At 35.2% G+C, this 22,297-nt stretch overlaps 1 protein-coding gene across 2 annotated transcripts in view; it reads right to left on the reverse strand.

Annotated features, from left to right (window-relative positions):
* Hr51 (Hormone receptor 51) overlaps positions 1–20,759 on the reverse strand; it is a 219,104-nt gene extending 198,345 nt beyond the window's left edge. The window contains exon 1 of one of the 2 annotated variants that reach the window (XM_069817158.1): positions 20,521–20,759. In XM_069817158.1, coding sequence (XP_069673259.1) covers positions 20,521–20,608 — 88 coding nt within the window. In that variant the 5' untranslated portion in view covers positions 20,609–20,759. The remainder of the gene's footprint in view (positions 1–20,520) is intronic. The other variant, XM_069817157.1, reaches the window with a different exon arrangement.
* Between the last annotated feature and the right edge of the window lie 1,538 nt (positions 20,760–22,297).

Consider the following 22,297-nt stretch of genomic DNA (forward strand, 5'->3'; position numbering starts at 1 on the left):
TATTCTGCCTGTTCATTTCACATTCTCCATTATTTCCAAATCCACAATTCAAATGCTTTTTCACATTTCGTGATTAATGAACAATTAATTTTATCTCGAAACGATCCAAGGGCTTAAACCTTACGGAGATACATAATATTACGATGATGGCAATGTGGCCGTGGTGGTAATGGTGTAGTTTACTGATAGACTATCAGAAAATTACTCTTTGTTGGTACTGAAATTAGTTCCTCAATTGATTAAAATTGGATTTGAATGTATATAACAAAGGAAAATCGAACGGTTGTTCGTTTCAATGTATCGCATACAATAATCACACTCTCATCCCGTCTGCTTCGGTGACTTTACAATAAGCAACATAATTGACAAATCGATTTAGTAATGTAGCCTAACCACGGAACTGCTCATAACCACAACCGTTAACATTATCTCGTACATAATCACAGTTCAATAAATTACACTTCTATAATTCCCCATTGTAGGAAGTTCGTAAAAGTATTGTAATGTAGAAATGTATTTGAAGACTATAACGGAAATGTGCGTTTATGGCTCCTCAGATCAATGAAGTGTTTTCGTTTGGCATTATGTTTGTCTAGGCCTATATAGCTTTATAAGCCTATATCGTTTCTTCTCAGCTTTTAGATAGAATTCATTTATAACTTATTTTTGTGATTTAATTTCTTCTTTCATAGATTCATTTGAGATGCTAGAATCTTTCTCGAAAATAACGGAATTTAATTTTCGAAATAAAGAATAAAATTTAATTTACTACAAATTTTCGCCTGATTTAAAGGTTTTTATACGAGTAAATAAAACGATATATTGGAATGTGATTTATTCTCAAAAACTGTATAAATCAAAAATAATTTTTACTCGAAATCAGCTCTAGCAACTAACAAATTCAAGAAGAAAATTAATTCACCGCTGTGGACTAACAGCATGTCTGGCCGTGAAATTAGAGGGACCGGGTTCCAATTCTGGTTGGGAAAAGTTACCTGCTTGAGGTTTTTCCGGGACTTTTCCTCAAAACAATTAAGAGTAAATGCTGAGTAACTTTCGCTGGCATTATCACCTTCATTTCACTCAGACGCCAGATAAACATCGCAGTTGTAAAAAGTCGTAAAATAAACAAATTAAGAAAAGAAGAAGAAAATATGTAAAATAAAGCAAAGTGTGCGAGTGTGCGTATGTGCGCGCGTGTGTGTGTGTATTCTGTAAGAAGTATGGACTGAAAATATATGCAAACAAGATGAAGGAAACTAAAGAAGGTAAACTTGCGAATTCTAGGTAAATGAGGCAGTGCAGGAAGCGGACAGCTTCAGACACTTGGAGTGTACTAAACTTATACGTACGTAGTAACATGAAATGCTGCTAGGAAGTCAAAAAGAAGATAGCAATGGCAAAGGAAGCTTTTAAAAGAAGAAGGAACATTTTCTGTGGCGATCTGGAATAATAATTAAGGAAGAGCCTAGTGAAGTGGTTTGTATGGAGTGTGGCATTGTATGGTGCAGAAATATGGACCATACGATGAAGTGAAGAGAAACGACTAGGAGCATTAGAAATGTGGATATGGAGAAGAATGGAGCGCGTGAAGTGCACAAATAAAATAAGAAACGAAGCTGTGCTAGAAAGAGTGGGTGAAGAAAGAATGATGCTGAAACTGATCAGGAAGAAAAAATAAATTGGCTGGTCCACTGACTGAGAAGAAACTATCTACTGAAGGATGCTCCGAAAGGAATGGTGAACAAGAGGGAAGTTCGGGACAGAAGAGTTTTCAGATGACAGACGACATTAGGACATATGCTGTTCAGTATGCGGAGACTAAGAGGAAGGCGGAAAATATGAAAAATATTTTAAACTGAAAATAGAGACAAATACGATTAGCTTTATTGAAGGTTATCGCAAGCAAGAGTGCCTAAGGAGTGTTCAACCATTCAACCACAATTTTGAGAATCAAATAGGCCTAAGCATTGGACTTAAGCATTGGACTAATATTTAATATATTCACGTATACGGTGCACCATGTAGACATACAATCTGCATGCGTATTAATTTAACGCGCGTTTTCAACCTGTACTTTCATTATTCTCCCCAAATTGCATGCATACGGGCACGGATAGTTGAACCACAGCTCAATACGTAGGAAATATGCATCCATTGACAGTTGAACTTTAGTTGTTAGCCACTAGGATCGCTACTAACGCACAGTCTATTGTTCCTAGTACTCTCAGTTGCTAACCACTCGGGGCATTGTATCGCGAGAAATGCAAAAAATTACTTCAAGCTTCGTGACTGCATGTATTAGACTATGATTGAACTGTGTAGATGCAACTTAAGAAATCTATGCATAAACACAATGAAGAAATAATTTAATCAGTGGGCCATGTTTAAAAATTAGCAGGCTTCTTTTTTTTTAATTTTATTCAGCTTCCTTCAAGTGAAGGTTGCCTAGAAGACAAAGCTTATCAAAAAATTGTTGTTGTTTTTTTTTAGTAAATAGTAGGTACATAATTATAATGAAAAAAAACAATGGAGAAGGAAAAGAAAAGGAAATAACACAATTATAAATAATTGAAGACGACTAAACAAAAGATCATTAATTCCAGAAGAAACAAAATTTCCTAGTACGGTATCTATTTACTATTAGGTGATCACAGTCGTCTATTTAGCACTAGTTTCAAGACCCCACTTAAGTGAGCAGATCGCCATAGGAAAGAGATCAATCTATTTAGGTGTAGATATGGTTTCTTAGGATTTCCCTTCACTTCAAGCAGAGATACTTCAGTGACAAGATTTTGTCCTAGACCAAACTGCTTGCAAAAATGCGCGAATCTTTTTGTGATGGTCACTCTAGCCCCAATCAGTAATCCAATAACTTCGATCGACGTTAGATGATATTTTTCCTTATAATGTGGTATAGTGGAGCCGTATATGTTGCATTTTTCCTGATGTACCTCAGTTGATTTTCGTACATTTCCATCCTTACAGTTGGATCAATTATGAATCCGCTTGTTGATCTTGTCGGGATAGCGATGATGTAAATGCGCCTTGTAGATCCATTTGTGGACAAACCATGGACCTCCTCCTCTACTTGGTAGTCTTTTCCTCGTAGGGCCGATGCTAGGAGGGATCGAATCTTGTGGTGACTACTATTTCTCAGTAGTTCTCCATGAGGACAGGCTCCCAGAATGTAAGCAAGTGTTTCTTTCTCACTCAGACAATGTCGGCAGTGGGTTCCATTCTGAGAGCTACCTGGTAGAGCACGTACTGGACATACATTGGCAGTCACCTTAATAGCGTCTTTCCATTCGCTGCTGGTCAATCCATTCGTTTTAGATAGCCATAAATGATATTCTCTTGTTTTAGAGATTGTCAAAGCCTGCTAATTTATAAACATGATCCATTGATTAAGTTATTTTCCTCATTGTTTTTATACGTAGGTTTCTTACGGCAATGTTAAATCCATATGTCCTATACGCCTATGTAGAAAAATATACGGTACATAACTTAAGCTTTTCCTAATATTAAATTACTGAAATGTTAGGATCTATTATGAAATATAGTTTCAGGGAAAAATTCAGAACGTAAACCTATTTCTAAAAAAGCTTTATGCCGAAGATGAAATTCTCTCTTCTCGCCTGTGTGTGTAACTTATTAGGAATTACGTTTGTCTGAAGTCAATTTATAAAATGGTATAATCTATAATGTAAACGCTTCAATAAGTAAGCTTAAAGTTTCAAAATGCCGATACTGTCAAATGAATCTATTTTGTTAAAAGTCACTGATACTATATTTAACTTTTTATAATCGATGTGAAATTAGATAGGCTTGCATCATAATTTGTATTCTAGCCTACGGCAGTAAACTGCGCTTTTTGTTTAATAAAGGAAATTAGAGCTAATCAATTGATTGAATACCTGGTGTAATGACTGTTCACAATTTTCTGCATCATAGTATAGAAAATGTCATCGCGTGTGCAGCGTGTTTTCATTTAAAAATTAACGAAGCATTGGGACATTCCTATGTGATTACATTTTGTCTGCCTAAAAGCGATGTTTAATAATTTTAATTTCCTGGAATTAATGCGTTGCAACTGAATGCAATGTTTTGCAATTTAACTTTAACCAGTTTATTAAATCTCGATCAAAAAGTATTGATTTATGCATATGATAAAACAAAACTCTCAGCTATTCTGATTAGTTTCTGCAGGTTCTATATGAATGGCATTGTGGATTTTTAAGTATTATAGGTACAACTAAAAGCTCGTGCATACATAGGCCTATAGTTTTCACACTAACCGTCCCATACATATAGACTATATGTTTTTTCAGCATTAAAGATATTTTCGAGCCCGCGATAACGTTAATTTTCTATCGATTGTATTGTATTCAATCAATATTATATATACTCGCTTGGCATACACAATTGAAGTGGTTGGGTCGCTCATGTTGTCGTCTAAAATAATGAATGAAGTAAAAAATACTTCAAATAATGTAATGCTATTTTTTTAGAGGAAACAGATTGGAAATTTTTTCGTAATGAAAATAATAAATAGACCTAAAATTGTTGGAGGAAATCACTGGAGGAAATAAGAATAATTCTGGGATTAGGACGTAAATCATGGTAAGTGACGTTTTAGTGTTTTGAAATTATTAGTAGGTAAACATTTATAGGCCTACATGCATCAGTTCTTATAGTTATCAGGAAAGCAAAATCTGTATACTTCAGCCATCTGTTGAGATGCTAGAAAATTAACTACAGCATTAAACGCAGAATGTAAGATACCATATTATACGCTACATATCTCTTTCTTTAATCAAAATTTCAGTTACCATGTTTTACGTCCGATCCTCTCATTATTCTTAATAGTGAATATAAACTTAACATTTTCATTTTAAATAATTTTCTGCATTTGAAAGTATGTAGGGCTAATAGTAATTTATGTAACTAGTGTATAAGTGTTGGTAATTATTTCATGATTGTTTAAATGAAGATTATAGCCTACACGTGTTACATACAACGTTTTATGCAATAAATGTATAACATTATAAATGTATTTCGTATGTTATTTTTTACGACAGCATTATAAAACAATTAATAAAGAAATAACATCAAATTTTTAATGATGGGTAGTTTGATATCATGGTCTATGAAGAAAGAGGTTGCTATGACAACAATGATGTATTAAATATTATAGCATGGAAAATCGTTTCATAATGTTAACTTTATGGCACAGGTTATAACGTCATAATAGAAGTCATAACGTTTTAGTTGGAATGGTAATATTTTATGGCTCTGGTACAATAATGTGGCATATTATGCACGATTTTCACTAATGTTAATAGTTATTTATGCAAGTAGTGAGATATGAGCATCGTTTCTACAGGAACGAGGCGTAGACCCTAAGCTGTAATCATTTAGGTCCTACATATCGCACTCAGTGCGGTAATGAATGCCAATACCATCGTGATAAGATGATGAATAAGTATCCATTATCAAATCATCGCGAATAAAGACTGTTTATAATGCTAGGATTGCATAAAGTAATATTTATGCATTTGCGCCATTATAATCTCTTCCTAACAAACCAATAGGCTACTTTAAGAACAAGCGATATTAGGCTTCATTTGAGTGAAAAAAAAATGTTATGTTTTATTTAACGACGCTCGCAACTACAGAGGTTATATCAGCGTCGCCAGATGTGCCGGAATTTTGTCCCGCAGGAGTTCTTTTACATGCCAGTAAATCTAGCCTACTGACATGAGCCTGTCGCATTTAAGCACACTTAAATGTCATCGACCTGGCCCAGGATCGAACCCGCAACCTTGGACATAGAAGGCCAGCGCTATACCAACTCGCCAACCAGGTCGACTCAATTGTGTGATGATTTTTAAATAATCATATTGAAAAATATTTTCAATAATTGAAGAAAACAAGAACAAAATACAAGAGAAAAAAGATACAATATTTACTCAAAATATTACATAAGTTCGGTCCTTAAAACTCTCCTGTTACACTCATGAGTATTATTTTTAGGAGTGTGCATTTTACAAGATTTTCCTTGGAGGAGAAAAGAAAAGATTACTTCATGCATACAGTAAAGGTGGAGAAAGAAAAAAGTCTATGCCTGATGCAGCCATTTTTCCCGTCATCTACTCCTGGCTACATAATGATTGGGGAGACTCCTTGTGGAAAAGACTGATGACGTGATGATTCATAATTCTGCTGGTCGCTGAACCACATGCGTAATGATTCCACCTATGTAGCTACAATGTAATATGAGATTCACAAATTGGAAAGGGGTATCAAACAAATGGAGCCAAAAGACCCTTTGAATTACTTAGTATTCGGTCTTAGAAATAAACCTACAGTAGAGATACTTGGTTTTTCTTTTTCTGTTAATTTATATTCCCCATTTTATCTTATTGTAGGAAATATACAACAAGCCTAAGTTTGAAATATGAAGAGATTATCTTGGCACTCTATGTTTCATTATTATTATTATTATTATTATTATTATCATTATTATTAATGTTATTATTGAAACTACCAGGGAATGGAAGAAGTTTTTAAAATTTTACTCATTGAATTTAACCAAATGGGCCTATTTTATAATGATAATGAACTTCATTGGTGAACAAATTGTAATACACAAATTTAATAATGATGTGAAAAAAAATCATGGCGTACATGAAAAGAAAAACAAGATATTATTTGAAAATGTCTATAGCCTAAGTAAAATTAAAATTTTGGCAGTTTCAAGAAATAGGCCTACTCTATAGCCTATATTATTTTTTTTATGGGTAAACCTTAGTAATTTCGTGGCAGTGGTTATTTCATCATATTTTTTTCCTGGCACTTTCGTGAACTAACCAATGGTCTTATGAGATTCAAATTTCCGTCAAGAGATTGCATATGTTGTCCGGTTTCCAGAGACATACAATACAGCTACGCTTTGTGAAGCAGCTACAATAGTTCACGAAAGAGCCAGAAAAAAATATCACGAAATACGCACTACCACGAAATTACCAAGGTTTACTCCTAGCATATAGGCCTATATATAAATACAAACTAATATAAAAAAACAGTTGCCCTTCTAGACCCTTTTAGCTGAGACCGAAACGGATCAAAATGGCCTAATTCCGTGCATTGCGTATGATGATAATGATATCATTATAAGTGTATCTAAACTTGTAATGAAAGAAGACAATTTTCGACTAGTAAATAGGCTATATTTATGGGATTTGATCTACCATATACGTAGTAATTACCCAGATCAAAGTGACAAAATAGAGAAGTTAAACTTCATAATAATGCCATGAAGATAAGATAAGGTCCATTGGAATTTAGGAAACTAATGCACTGGTAGTTCTATAAAGTGTTAGAATATGTTAAAAGTGAACAGCGGGTGGTAACGAATGAAGAAAGAAAAATAATTGGGAAAATAAAATTAAATAGGTCTATTTAAGAAAAGAAGCAGGGTATAGGCTATAACAAAGTATCACAAAATAAACACAGCTATTTGAAAGAAATTGAATACAGCCTATTTAAACTAGATAATAAAATAACAAAAACAGGCCTAGGTCCAGCGAATGGACACTTGGGATGCTATTCATAGACATTTCGCTAGCCCGCGCTACGAGCGTGCTAAACTAGCCCCGGCTATCGACTGGTTACTTGTACAGGATTCATATAATATCATATCGCTAACACTGGTTTAGGAATACGAAAAACTTTAGTTCGCTGATCATCCACCGGAAGCCCGCGCTAAGATTGTCTATGAATACGGCCCTTGGAGACTGACACATAAGCTAACTTAAGCTTATAGGTCTATTAGGAAACTACCAATCGGGTAGAATAAGGTTTGAATGTTCAAAACACGATAAATCGAGCATGTACAATATATATCTTATGTTACTATAAGCAAAGATACCTTCATTATTATTATTATTATTATTATTATTATTATTATTATTATTATTATTATTATTACTACTACTACTACTACTACTACTACTACTACTACTACTACTACTACTACTACTACTACTACTATCATCAATTATTGTTTTACTCCTTTTAATATTCTTATCACATAAGAAAATGTAGGTCTATAAAAGTAATGTAATTTTAATAGACTGTGTTTAGTAGATTATTATTTTATCTAAGTTATCTTCTATATTGTAGGTCTGTGTGTAAAATAAATTACTAACCATGCGATGGTAGGGGTGTAACTTCAAGACGGGAAGGGCCATCATAATGCGCAGGATAAAGAATGTGTTAACAAGTAAACTCGAGTCGTGAGCAGCAACGAATAAAACTACCTCCTCTCCTCCGCGCTCTTGCAAGTGCTTTGAGTTACTGTAGGTAGCAGACATTTTATCGGATGCTATTATGAGACGAAGAAACTCCTACTATAAAAAAGCAATAACATAATCCTTATGAAGAAATGAGTGTCACAAAGGTGTCACACTTTATGCTTCCGCAACAAATCAGATCCTTTATCATGTAGCTAATGATACCGTTTATAGATTATTTTCCACGAAGTTTTCGTATTATTCAAACGCACACCACAACGAAAATTAATATGCATCCAAATAAGAACAATTTCCGTACTCTGGAGTACACACAATAGTAATATGCGTTACAAGAGCGGTATGTTGAAGTTTTCATGTTCGAGGAAAAGTTTGAAAAAGCGAAACGTAGTTGAGCTTTTTTAATTTCCGAGAATTGAAAGAAAACATACCGCTCGTGTATCGTGCATTACTTTGTGCGAAGATCGTTTATTACATACCTGAAAGAGGAATTTATAATTAGTTGCAATGAAATCTCCATCTTGGTTTCAGTTCAATGACGGCAAATTTGCAAAACAAAAATATCTATCTTCAACATTGTTGCTTTAAAATGTTTTCTGTGTTTACCATACTCCAGCAGGCCGTGATATACGTCTGTCTTTTTTTCCCCCCAGTCTATGATGAGTCTGGAATCTTGCTGATTTTTTCACGGCTTCCTTAATGTTACTTGCATCACGAATGCAGTAACTTTAGTGGAGTTGTAGAGTTTACTTAATTTTTGCAAATATTTAAAAACAATAATTAACAGTGCAATTTAGGTGAAATTGCAGTGGTAAGTTTCCAATTAATAATTATTACTATATTGAACGTCTCTAAAAATAATATGTTAAAAGCCTAAAGCAGTAAAATCAATATGTCAATTATTATTAAAGTAGGTTATTTTACGACGCTTTATCAACATCTAAGTTATTTAGCGTCTGAATGAGATGAAGGTGATAATGCCAGTGAAATGAGTCCGGGGTCCAACACCGAAAGTTACCCAGCATTTGCTCATATTGGATTGAGGGAAAACCCCGGAAAAAACCTCAACCAGGTAACTTGCCCCGACCGGATATCGAACCCGGGCCACCTGGTTTCGCGGCTAGAAGTGCTAACCTTTACTCCACAGGTGTGGACAATATGTCAATTAAGCGGTAAGAAGAGGGAAATTGTTATGTGTGTTAGGTTGGGAATACTGAATGTGGAATTTTAGACTTTCCGCGGATTGGTTTTGTGCGGAAACCAAGCAAATACGCACGATATCGCACAAAAGAATTTCTATCATTCATTCATAGTGTTCTGCCCAAGGGCAGGTCTTTCATTGCAAACCCAGCTTTCTTCAATTATTTCTATTTTATATATTTTTCTATATAATTTCAAAATTAGACATCCGAGTTATAAAATATGTGATTTTAGTAGATGGGCCCTGTTATATTTATTAATTTTTCACAAATTTACTCTAGTTAGGTTATAGACCTATAATATAGTTACCTATACGTAAGTAAGCCCGCATTTTAGTCATTTATAATATTACATTTAACTTATATTGTAAAGAAAAGCATGCACTACTACCATAGTAGCTCAGGCGACAGGCGCGTTTTCCTGCTGCTCCGAAGCTGACGAGCAAATATTCTGTTGGGGACAGATAAAAAAGTTAATTTTTTTTCTTCCGCCATGTTAATAATGTCATAAGAAGTGCTTATAGCCTACAAATTTTGGCCACTCGACCGCATTTATGAGGGCCATAAAAATAAGTTCGCTAGGGGTCGTTAACAGAAAAAAAAACACAATTTCATTGGACAAATTTATTGGAACAGACACAGCAATTGTTGAGCTACATTTCAACATATTTTCCAACAGGATTGAAACATTTCTCGTATCATCGGATCGACAGAGATAGAGGTGCAGACGCAGTGAAACGCTGATTCCGATCTGAGGCGGCTGACTTCTACGACACAAAAATTGATCCCATGGTATGACAAATGTCTCAATTCCAGTGGGGGATGTGTTGAAAAATAGCGCAACAATTGCTGTATCTCTTTTAATAAATATTCCCATGTAGTTGTGCTTTTTTCTAGAAACGGCCCCAGGGAAAATCACTTTCTGGACGGCCTCGTAATTGCGGTCGAGTGGCCAAAATTTGTGTAAGTACTTCTTTTGACATTATTAACCTGGTGAAAGAAAAAAATTTAACTTTTTTATCTGCCCTCATCAGAACGTTTGCTTGTGAGCTCGGGCGAGGGTTCGATAATCGCGTGGGCTGATTATCTGGTTTGGTTTTAATGTGAATGCGTCAATAAATTCGGTCCAGTAGACTACATACTAGACTACTTTACCAGAAAGTCGACAGAAACATTTTCAGGCGAGTTTTCACAACATATTATCCCATTGAAGTAAACGGCAATCGACAGACAACGAATCAATGTAGCCTAATTATATGCAGCTTTGAGTTGGAATGGTTATAAGAAAGTACATCGCAGGGGCCAGTCTATGTTATCACTGGGGACGGGCTCACACATTAGGAGGTAATTAGGATCGAATTTATGAAATCCCTTATGTAAAATGTATTGTATTGTAAAAGTTTCTTCCAGCGTTCATAACACGCGAATTAGGCTTACTCGCATTTTTCGTAAAATAATCGCGAATGAGGTAATTCCGACATGCACTCAAGAACTTTAAAATAAATCTGAGGATTAAAATAAAAAAAAACAGGAATTACAATGCGGCGAGAAATGTTGTACTACGTATTCTTCTAATATTTCTCGAGTTTGATCAGTGAACTGTGTTACTAGTCAGCGATGTACGCAATGTAGGGGGATATGAGTAGCCACCCTACCCCATTCTCTCGTGGCTTAGTTGCGATGCCTTATTAGTTTCACCTATGAAGTTCCAATCAGTCTTCGGATTGCTGACTATGAACATACATATTAGGATTATATATTGTAAATAGAAGTAACCTAAGTAGCCCATGCCCACTTGCAGCATGTTCGAGAGTCATGAAACCTTTCTTGTATCGCTGTTTATTGCAAGCGATTTCATTCTACGTTTGCCTTATGTTATCGAGACATTGAGAGCCGTCAATGACATCGAGAGCCGTCATACCAGAAGTGCGTACCAACAAATTTTGAGTTAAGTTATTGAAATATTTTAATGGTACCTACTCGTGATACATATGTAAGAGGTCAACGAACTCGGTGATTCTCGATCGGTGAGCTGCTCTCTGCCAAGACATTCCCACTTGCGCACATCGTGCAATGGCTTCAATTTAGGGGTTTTTTAAATTAAATTTACACGAAAACCGTGCACGCTATTCAAAAACGCCAGAGAAATAAATTAGTCTCTTTATTAGATTTCCTATCGATATGGACAAAACTCGCGATCCTACTCATAATAATATCGAATAAGAGACCGGATCTCTAAACCGATAAATTAAGAGTGGAGGTAGCCTACACCATTGGCCTGCAAAAATTTAGTGAAATTAATTTTTTTGTATATATCTCAGCTAGGTAGGCTACTATAAAATCTAAATGAACAAAATTTTCATGGTTAATATAGGCCTATATAACTTACATTAAACTTTATAAAACACTATTCAGAATATTAACTTATTCATATATATTGAATATATCCGGCTTGATCTCCAGGTCTTGGGGCTGCTGATTTTTTTTTTTTTTTTTTGGAGGGGGGATACATGTTTCAAACCAGACCACACAGACTCTAGGATATGAAGAACAGGACACAGGCAAAGGTTACAGGTTTATTTAAAGCAATGTATGATGAACAACTTCCGGGTAAGAGTGCAACAAACCATAAGGTACCTATGGTCCGTCCCTGAAATCTGCGGAGTAACTTCACGCATATGGGGGCGGAGTTTATCTGTGCTGGAGTGCATTGCGGGTAACATGACATCGAGGCCGCTAAGGGGTAAGATGCTCGTGGTAGAATAGAATTCAGGTTGATAGAAATGAACCCTCACTGTAAGCGAATGTTCGCTTTGTTCAAGCAATGCTTCCCCCAGCGCAGTCATTGACCCCAGCCCTCCCACATACCACTTGCGCAGAGGTCTTGTTTCGTCTTTCTATTCTATAGATCTGGGACAGAACATAGGAGGATCACTTGAAATGTGTAATTAAAAAAAATAATAATAACAACATGCCAATAAATTGTATTATTCAAGCCATATCCTCTGGTACTTTGATATTTCTAAACCTTATATTCACTTTAGAAAAGCGTGTTGAAATTCGTCAGGAACAACTATAGTCGCGACGCTGTTATTCCCGGCGTGACTCCTCCTCTTTGCTTACGTCTTAGGAAGTCAAGGCTCTATAAAGGCTAGGTAGGTAGTATCGTTCGCCATTTTTGTTCTTTCGTTGCTGAGCTACCAGACGAGGGATCTATTTGCCACACCGTTAAACATTATCATGTCGTAGCTCCTATGATAATAAATCAAAAGCACTGTAATTCAGCAAATAATTGAGCGGCAGATAACGTCCTCGTGTGCTTTCTGCGAACGCTAACGAAAGAGCCAAAATGGCGGGCGATTATATATTAAGTATTTATCGAGTCTTAGGAAATGCTTTACATCTTCATCAGCGAATCACAAGACGCACACGCTTAAATATAGCCGACCTGCAACGTGATTGGCTGCCGGAAATTAGAGCGACGGAACTATAGTGGACCCTGTATTTGCAACTCATGCAAATATTTAAGCAATTCAAATTCAAGACAGATTCTCCGATTTAAAAGGTATTACTTGTCACGAATCACACATAATGTTTTCTTCATGGATTGCCATGCAAAAATTTGCCACCAAGCGAAAATAATGAACATTTGTCCAATTCCTATAATTACGGGATTATCAAAATGGCTGTGGTGTTTGTAAATTTGCTGATTAATTTAAACATATTAGCTACAATAATTGTGAGTCGTAATCAAAAATTTAAATTACTGGATTATGAAATCAGGTCAACTAAAATTAAACGTAGTGGTGACAAACTTACTAAAAAAAAGTAGGCAAACATGTTTAGACCTACGTTCACACCTGTGGAGTAACGGTTAGCGCGTCTGACTGCGAAACCAGGTGGCCCGAGTTTGAATTACGATTGGGACAAGTGATTTGTCTGAGGTTTTTTCCAGGATTTCCCCTAAAGCCAAAATGAGCAAATTCTGGATAACTGTCGGTGCTGGACCTCATTTCACCGCCATTATTACCTTCATTTATTCATTCATTCATTCATTCATTCATTCATTCATTCGTTCGGACACTAAATAACCTGAGATGTTGATACAGCGTCGTAAAATAACCCACTATAACTTAATAAAATAATAATAATAATAATAATAATAATAATAATAATAATCGTCATCATCATCATCATAATACATGTTCACAAAACACTGAAGAAATGGAATCGCATGGTGTTATGATCAATGTGAAAAGTGCAGATCTATAGCCTACTACAGTAGTTACATCGTTTGATAAACAAAGCTTTGTTGAAGGACTATCCATCCAAACACTCTGATCAAGGCTGCAGAGTACTGGCAATCGATGAGGGAAGGGGGGGCAGATAGCACACCGACAGTCTCCATCACACATTATCGAGCAATATTTTTCAAGAATACCGAACTTCAATTAAACTTCGTAAAATGGTAGCAATACAAAGAAATCATTCGAAAGGTCGACAAAAGAATTTCACGGCAGGAAAACTGTTCAGGTGGATACTTTTATTTGATCATGAATTAGATGATTTTATTTATTTTTTTATTGTAGTAGGTTATTTTACGACGCTTTATCAACATCTTAGGTTATTTAACGTCTGAATGAGATGAAGGTGATAATGCCGGTGGAATGAGTACGGGGTCCAACACCAAAAGTTACCCAGCATTTGCTCATATTCGGTTGAAGGAAAACCCGGAAAAAATCTCAACCAGGTAACTTGCCACAACCGGGAATCGGACCCGGACCATCTGGTTTCGCGCCCAGACGCGCTAACCGTTACTCCACAGGTGTAGATAATGACATGATTATTCTTTACCTCAGATGAAGAAAATTTGTGACGAACGAACTACGACAAATCTTCACAATGAGGAAAAGTTTGTGACTAAAGCCTCGAGGACCGATTTACAGAGTTCTGCAACATTTATTTTGGAACTTTGCTTATCAAGAATTAATTGTTATTCTATTTTTAAGCTTATTCGGGTTGGGAAAACTGATTCACTTGTAAGTTATAACTAGATTTCTGAATTGTTTATTATTATTTTTGTTATTATTATTATTATTATTATTATTATTATTATTATTATTATTATTATTATTATTATTATTATTAGGCCTACTTAAATCATTCTCCGTGCCTTTGGAAAACAGTAGGCCTACTACGTTACTCTGGTACGTACAGAATAATTAAATTACTTAACTACCATCTTCTGAACTCTTTTTTTTTTAATATTAAATTTCTGTAAATTATCATGGTGAACCAAGAGATTTCTAACAAAAGTGAAGATACCATGGATTTAACAACGCTACTATTTTGTACCATGCATTTTTATCTAATTATTATTATTAAATACAATAAAACGCTCTAAAATTTTAAGTGAAGAAGAGCTGTGAATTCTATAACGCACTTCATAAAATATAAGAAACTTATTCTTATTAAATTTGTAGATTTCTTTTGGATAGATTTTCTATAGTATCTGCATTTCTAGGAATTAGATTCAACCTTTAAATTATGTATAAAATAGGTCTATTGTCATTTCACTAGATTATCAGTGACTATGGATAAAATGATTTTTCAAGATGGTATTTCAGATGGCCATTGTAATTTATTAACTTAAACCTGATTGAAATATTAAGTTACTCTGAAATAAAAAATAGATTAAGCAGGATAATTTATTGTCATTTATTACTAAATTCAAACGTAAATCTAAATTCTAAATTTAAACATCCGAAGTATGCCAAAAAATTATTTAATCGTGTATTTATCACTTGGTCTAAAAGAAGGATGTCGGAACTTGAGTTTATCCCAAAAGAAATGGCATGATTATTACAACTCTTTATTAAGTTTGTTTGTTATATTCTTATAAACTTATATCAGTTTACATCTGACAATATATTTTCATGACTGTCTCAAAAGACCCTAATATAATAAACTTTCGTACCATGTCTTGGTAGTAAGCTGTAGGCGTAACACTGAGTTTAATAATGATTAATAATATGTTGAATTAATGTACGTAACCGATAGTAAAATCCTATTGCATTCACAAAATATAGGCCTAACTATTATTGTCCCTATAAATATGAGTTTAATAAGTAGGCCTACGCAATATTTTACACAGCGAGTAACTTATGTTAGGATAGAATCTAAAATCCAACGCCTATTAATAACATAAAATGGTGACATTCATGTAAATACTACATCAATAATTGACGAAATATATCTGTCTATTACATTAATAGACGTGGATTGAAACTGTAAAATCCTACAAACTGTAAATTATGTTTTATTTAACGACGCTCGCAACTGCCGAGGTTATATCAGCGTCGTCGGTGTATAAATACAACATGATTCTAGGCTGGAAATTTGTGACATTACCTAATGTTTGGACAAAACAGCTTCATCAAACTCGAGCTCTAAGAAATCGACTTAGGATCTAGTAAACTTGTTCTGACAATTTTGGGGAAACTATAGGCTAGGCTGATTCGAGTCCTCATGGGGGAATAAATTTTCTCATGAAATTTCGGCAAGTGTATAGGATCGGTGCTCACCCAGCATCGTGATGCACTTGGGGAGCTACAATAGGTAGCGAAATCCGGTTGCGAAAGCCAGCTATAACGGCTGGGGGGATCACCGTGTCACCGTGCTAACCGCACGATACCTCCATTCTGGTTGGATGATCGTCCACCTCTGCTTAGGCATGTGGACGTGAGACCAGCAGCCGGCTGGTCGGTCTGGGCCCTTCATTGGCTGTAGCATCACCGATTATTATTATTATTATTATTATTATTATTATTATTATTATTATTATTATTATTATTATTATTATTATTATACGCTAACGGCTTTCTTCGTTTAGTTTTACAGCTAACAAAATACTTATTTGATAATCTGAAAAATTATTAAAATTATGACAATGTAGGCCTATAAAATAAATTCTTCTTCTTCTTCTTCTTCACTTCAAGGATTAGGTTCATGTTGAACCTGTTCCGGCGCCCATTTCGCTCTTGGTCTTCCTACATCTCGTCTTCCTTTTGGTTTATATCCCATTGCTAAAGCTGGCAGTCTGTAGTTCGGCATCCTTTGTAGATGTTCACACCACCTTCTGTTATTTCTCTTTAATTTCTCCAGCAATGGTTCCACCTCTAATTTCTTCCGTATATCTATGTTCTTCTTTTTATCTTGTATTGTACATCCTAGTGTACTTCTCATAAATTTCATTTCTGCTACCTGGACTTTTGATTTATCTTTTTCTGTCATTATTCTGGCTTCACTTCCATAAGTTAGCATAGGTACTGCGATTGTATTGAAAAATTTTATCCGTGTATCTTTTCTTGTTTTGTTTTTTAAAGATCTATGGATTGTTCCACAGACATTTCGAAAGTTATTAAGTTTTTTATCCAGGTCTATATCTCTTTCATATGAAATGTAGCAGGTTAAATATTTTAAGTACCTAGGATAAAATAAATTTCGTGCAAATTAACACAGTAATGTATTACATAAAGCCCTGTTAAGAATATGCCTATTCTTACTTTATGAAAGCATTTCCGTCACGCAGCCTATTATTTTGTTCGATTACTCAACTCTTATTATAGCCGTCATAGTGTCTATATTTTATTCACTTAATAACCAAATCTATCTTTAAAATTTAAGATATCGATTATAGAATGGTCTCAATAATAAAAATTACCCATTTTAAAACATGCATTGGAGTAGTGTAATCTTTTGAGCGGTTTTCAGGAGAATTACATTTCATTACGCAATAAATTTGTTGATTATAAAATATGTAGGCCTACATACAGGAATATTAACAATAACCCTACGAAAATTTAATTAAGATATGTAAGATAAATTTCTGTGAATTTAAACAATTTCATTGCTGGGATATATTTCGTGAATAAGTTAAATAAATTTATAAGTTATTTACGGAAACTAAGAAGTTTTCATATTAGCTTTGTCCCCATATTAGCTTTATAAAACTTTTAAAAGTTCTTCCATTCGTGTTCTATATTCCTACACTATTAATGTCGCAGGCCTCAGTCTATAGAAACTATAGCGTCATTTTCTATACTTAATAGGCCTATTCAAAGACATGCTTATAAACTAGACATAAGGCAGTAACTTATTGTTGATTACGTAGTTTAATATAAGTTTAGTGAGAATTTTACGACACTCAAGCAATTTCTTTCGTCTAATATAGTACAACGATAGGCCTAATCTGTTTTAGTTTGGAAAACATAATTTTGTATTAGCCTACATTTTGTGAGATTTTATATTAAACATAGTCTTTCGTTTCATTTCGATTCCGCTAATAATTTTATTAAATTCGCATTTATGAAATAGCAGTCCAGTAACTTAATGAATTTTGTAGGATTTCAGTGTCGGTCTCGGTGGCGCAGTCGGTAGAGGGCTGGCCTTCTATACCCGAGGTTGCGGGTTCGATCCAGGCCTAGGTCGATGGCGTTTAAATGTGCTGAAATGCAACAGGGTCATGTCAGTATATTTACTGGCATGTAAAAGAACTCTTGCGGGACAAAATTCCGGCACACCGACGACGCTGATATAACCTCGGCAGTTTCGAGCGTCGTTAAATAAAACATAATTTACAGTTTGTAGGATTTTACAGTTTCAATCTACGTCTATTAATGTAATAGACAGATATATTTCGTCAATTATTGATGTAGTATTTACATGAATGTCACAATTTTATGTTATTAATAGGCGTTGGATTTTAGATTCTATCCTAACATAAGTTACTCGCTGTGTAAAATATTGCGTAGGCCTACTTATTAAACTCATATTTATAGGAACAATAATAGTTAGGCCTATATTTTGTGAATGCAATAGGATTTTACTGTAGGTTACGTACATTAGTTCAACATATTATTAATCATTACTAAACTCAGTGTTACGCCTACAGCTTACTACCAAGACAGGTTTGTTCGTGTGATAGCCCTACAATTCGGCAAGTATTAAATTCGTAGCTAAAATTAAGAAGACTAATTTAACAGAATGTAATTTAATTTAAACTAATTTAAAACATGTTTGTTCGTAGTACATAGCCCGTCAGTTCTTGAAGTCAAAGTCGTTCCTGTGAGCCATTACATTAATATTTAAGCTGACACTGACAAACGCAATTGCTATATTTATGTTTTAATATGATCTTACAATCTTAAAACATTCATTCGCCTGACATAGGCCTATTCCGTTAATTATTAAGCACGCGATTGGAATAAAAGAGAAAACAACGTTTTTGTTCTTTAAATTTAATAGAATTTATTTTATGATCGTTTGCATCAAATATTATAAGATAATTTAATTTATAAAAATAACAATATCTCGCTTTCATAAATTTAATAAATTACAAACGTCAAAACTATTAGGCCTATATTCGCTGTAAGATATTCCGTCTGTTATTAAATTTGTAAGTTATTAGGAAAAATAATATCTCAGATTTATAAATTTAATTAGCTAGAATAATAGTCTCAAAAGGTGTAGTCTATAGTCTACCTACATCCTACATTAGGCTAATATAAGATATGAATATTCCGCCAAGTATTAAGCTTGTGATTACAAAAATGAAAATGTCTCAGTTTTATGACTTTAACAGATTTGTATTGGACTATCTCGAAACATGGTCTTTCGCGTACAAAATTCCAGCTCTTATTAAAACAAATAACTTTGATAATAGTTTTAGACTGAATTTATTTATCCGAAACACGGTTATTCATTTTCATTATTGAACTGATACAATAATAACAATAATAATAATAATAATAATAATAATAATAATAATAATAATAATAATAATAATAAAGCCTTCAATTTACAAAATACACACGATTTTACTGTCCTAAAACGCATAGCTATTTTCTTCTAATTATTTAACTCGTGTTTACAAAAATGACGTTTCCATTTTATAAATTGCATGACATTTTATGATCTTAAAATACGTTCGTTATTATGATACATTTCGTTAGTGATTGCACTCAGATTTTTGAAGGTCTCTATTTCATAAATTTAAACATTTTTATCAACTTCAAACACTTTCGACAAATTAAACTCGTACTTAAGGAAACTACACTATATTTATTTTATAAAAATAACAATATAGTCTATCCATTTCATAAATTTAATGGCAATTTATGATCTTAAAACACATTCACTATTTTAATTACATTTCATTAGTGATTGTGCGCGGAGATTTAAACGTCTTTATTTCATAAATTTAAAATATTTTTATAAACTTCGAACACTTCGACTATTAAACTCGAACTCAAGGAAACTACAGTGCATTTAACTTATTTATAAAAATGACAATATCTCCATGTTATAGATTTAATGGCATCTTATGAACTTAAAACACATTTTTTATTGCAATAGCCTGTCATTTCGTTAGTGATTATACTCGGGGATTTAAACGTCTTTATTTTTGTTAATTTAAAAGATTTTATGAACTACAAACACTTTCGATTATTAAACTCGTAGTACTTAAGGAAATTACAGTGTAGGCTTACCTAGGCCTATTTATTTTATAAAAATTAGAATTTAAACGTTTCCATTCCATAAGTTTAAAATATTTATGAACTTCAAACACTTACGATTATTAAACTCGTAATGAGAAAACTACAGCATATTTATTTTATAAAAATAACATCTCAATTCTATAGATTTAGTGGCATTTTATGATCTTACAACACGTCCGTTCTTTGTTATATATTCTGTTAGTGACTGCACTCGGAGATTTGCACGTCTTTATTTCATAAATTTAAAAGATTTGTATGAACTTGAAACACTTCTGACTATTAAACCCGTACTTAAGGTAACTACAACATATTTCTTTTATAAATTTGGAATCGAAAGCAACACTTATAAACTAGACTTACTGGGTTGTCGGGACAAGAGCCACAGCGGATCTAGCAAACCTGTTGAGAAGATTTTGGGCGCCGACAGGTGAAATGAAGGCAACTCACCGCGCACGCCGCCGGACTCCGGGTCGAGTGGCGGCTGGGCAGGACCTACTGCTGCAGACGTCGGCGGGGACGCACTTGCGGGCTCCATGCGGCGGTGCGCGGCAGTAGTGGCTCAGCTTCTTGTTCAGCGTCTCCGCATCCAACGGACACTTCTTGCACGTGTAACGTCAAGTGACGGGAGGCTTAATCTCGGCGCGGTGGCTCCTGGCGTAGCTGTTGACGCTGCCTCCACCACCACTAACATCTCGACAAGCGCAGTAGCAGCGTACAAGCCATCAAAACTGAAGGAGCGCACCCGACAGCAAGGGGTGAAGAGTGAGTGAAGGAGGGGGGTTGGAGTAATTGCTCTTACTGATGATGATGACGCTGTGACGCCGGTCGCGGCGGCGGGGGGAGGACGGCGTCGTGTGCGTGACCCGCCAATCAAACCTCCCCCTCCCTCGCGAGAGGGGTCCGGGCGCCCATAACGGGGGCAGGTAAGATTCACAGGAGCGCTGGATCCGAAAGAAACAACGGGTGTGGCTTACTTCATCTTTGTATGTTTGGCGTGTGATTTCACACCCCTCTTTCCAACTACCCCTACTTTTAAAACCACGTAAGTCGAGAAATCTCCTCCTGAGAGAGGGATGCGATCGGGTGGAGAGGAGAAACACCCTTCTGTCGTCCTATCACAAATAATATGATCACGATATTCGCCATTGATTGGTTGACGCTCTTGCCAAGTTCCGACATGCCTTAATCCTATTGGTCGCCTCGTGCTGTCGGCTAAAGCTTGACGTCGTGATCTCATTGGCTCACCGAAAAAGCAGTTTGGTAGCAGGAGGCGGGAATTGAAAGGGATGTACCGGGCTACAGGGTCGCCGAGGGGCGGTTTGGAGGGAGGGGAAGAGGAAATCGCTACGGCCGACGGAGGGAGGGGGGGTAACAGGCTTAATTCTCATTCAAAAAGCTTCCAGCGAGCGACGGAGATGCGAATTCGATCCGGAGATAAAAATAAAGCAAGAAGAAGCAAATCACGGCGCTCGGATTATTTGAATAAGAGACGAGCTCGTTGCAGCAGCGGGTTTAGTGCTTGCCAGCAAGACGACAAGACGCCGCCGATCTGCAGCCCCTTCGACCCTATTTACTGTCTTAGTATATACTTGCCGGCTCGTATACATGGAATTCTTACACGCCGCCGCCTGTATTGATCTTCTCACGGTCCGGTCGGTTTCCTTTTCTCTTACTGGATGTTGAGCACCAAGTCCACGACTCTTATTATTGATGCTGCAGAAGAAGTAGGCTAATAATTCAGATATGCTCCAGTTAACCGTCACTTTTAGTTACGAACTTTCCAAAAGAAAAAAAAGATTTCGTCACGCAGACTACGTCGATATTGGAAATCAAATGAAATTATCAGCCATCAGCGTCATTATTAAAAAATGTCAGCTAGTATAGGCCTATTAGTTTACTTGTGCAGTTTAGATAAATATAACAAATTAATTAATTATGTATTGTTTTTTTTAAATATCTATATCCAAGAAGTGATAATAATTTCAGATCATGTAAAGTGTCAGGCCTAAGTACATTTAAAATAACCAGGGTCGGGTATTTGTGAAGATCGCGAAAATCACGACAAACAAACATACAGTACATTTATACTAATCTTTACTAATTAAATGATTCTGATTAATAATATGTGGATAAAACAGTCGCGACAAATTGCGAAATAGAATTATAATAGCGAAATATGAGCTCATTCGCGAATTATTACCATTGCGCCGTTTTATAGCGAATT

The sequence above is a fragment of the Periplaneta americana genome, chromosome 17 (assembly GCF_040183065.1).
Source record: "Periplaneta americana isolate PAMFEO1 chromosome 17, P.americana_PAMFEO1_priV1, whole genome shotgun sequence".
Classification (NCBI taxonomy): Eukaryota; Metazoa; Arthropoda; class Insecta; order Blattodea; family Blattidae; genus Periplaneta; species Periplaneta americana.